General features: G+C 38.5%; 1 protein-coding gene across 1 annotated transcript; it reads left to right on the forward strand.

The window, feature by feature from the left end:
- The first annotated feature begins 412 nt into the window (after positions 1-412).
- Positions 413-1,093, forward strand: LOC132617590 (PKS-NRPS hybrid synthetase cheA-like). Its single transcript, XM_060332635.1, has one exon. It carries the CDS (start codon positions 413-415, stop codon positions 1,091-1,093), a length of 681 nt encoding a protein of 226 aa, XP_060188618.1.
- The last annotated feature ends 653 nt before the right edge of the window (positions 1,094-1,746 follow it).

Below are 1,746 nucleotides of genomic sequence, written 5' to 3' on the forward strand. Positions count from 1 at the left end.
TAACATTGCAATTACTCGTCATCAACAGTACAAGGTAGAAAAGTCATGCACGCAACGGTATTACATCAGATGTGTTGATCCAACCTGCATTTGGCGTTTCCGCAGTTCAAGGTTCAGAGGATCAGAACTTTTCAAAGTAGTTAACTTTGAAAAGAGACATAGTTTTTCAATAAATTTCATCACCTCTGACATGAGGAATGCAACTTCAAAAGTCATAGCGGAATACATTACAGACCTAGTACGCCATACACTACAAGAGATAACACCCAAATTTGTCATTGAAGAAATGAGAAGCAGATATGGCTTGCACATTGGTTACCACAAAGCATGGCGTTCCCTCCAACACGCTTATAATGTCATAAGAGGAAGCCCAGAAAATAACTACACACTTCTACCGCAATATCTTCACATGATGAAATTAAGAAATCCTGGAACAGTTGCTAACATCAAATGGACCGCTGACAATAAGTTTAAATATGCTTTTTTCGCGTATGGAGCATCAATTGAGGGTTGGAAACATTGCAGAGCAGTAATGATGGTGGATGCAACCTTCTTGAAATCAAAATACCGCGGTGTGCTCATGATAGCAGTAGCAAAAGATGGAAACAACAGCATATTTCCTCTCGCATTTGGTATTGCTGACTATGAGAATAATGAATCCTACAGGTGGTTCTTCAAACACGTGAAAAAGGTGTTTGGCACGCGCAAAGACCTATCAATTCTTTCCGATCGCCACTCGTCAATTGCAACTGCAATCAAAGAGCTGTATCCAGATACCCAGCATGGAATATGCATCTACCACATGGAGAAGAACTTGCAGAAATATTTCCCATCCGAAGCGATCCTATCACTGTTCTACAATGCAGCAACTACCTACAAACAGGCAGAGTTTCGTACCTATATGTCACAGATACAACAAATCGACCCAAAAGCTGCAGAATACATAGAAGAAGAACCACCGGAAAGATGGGCACGTTTATTCCACACCAACAGGCGTTACAACATGCTCACAACAAACAATGTCGAGACAATGAATTCTGTATTGAGGAAAGCAAGGGAGTTGCCAATAATGACATATATTGATTACATCTAGAACAAGCTGCAAAATTGGTTTTACCAGAGAAAATTGGACGCAACAGGACCGTCCCATGACCTGACATGTTGGGCTGAAAAGATTCTGCTTGAAAAGATAAGTAGAGGCTTCACAATGAAAGTAAGTACATTTTACCAACACACACTTCAATATTAGTTTGGTGAGAAATGCATAGTTTAATTTTAACCAAACACAAAAGTTATGCTGGATAAAGGAAAAACTATCACCCTATTTTTATACTTCGTTCTGCCGGAAGGGGCAGAAACTTATATTAACTAGCATGGAATTATGCCGGTGAGGGCATAACTATTACACTGTTTTTATGCTCACAATGAAAGTAAGTAGATTTTACCAACACACACTTCAATCTTAGTTTTATGAGCAATGTATAGTTTAAAATTAACCAAACACAAAAGTTATGCTGGACAAAGGAACAACTATGACCCTATTTTATACTTAGTTCTGCCGGAAGGGGCAGAATCTTATTTTCATTGTACAGGAAGTATGCCGGAAAGGGCATAACTCTCATATAATCTGAAAATTGCCACAAAAAATATCACTCATTTATATTGTCAATTTCCACAGGTAGAAAACATGACTCCCGTCAAATTTGTTGTGAAAGATGAAGGATATCAATACAATGTAGACCTGAA

The sequence above is a fragment of the Lycium barbarum genome, chromosome 1 (genome assembly GCF_019175385.1).
Source record: "Lycium barbarum isolate Lr01 chromosome 1, ASM1917538v2, whole genome shotgun sequence".
Taxonomy (NCBI): Eukaryota; Viridiplantae; Streptophyta; class Magnoliopsida; order Solanales; family Solanaceae; genus Lycium; species Lycium barbarum.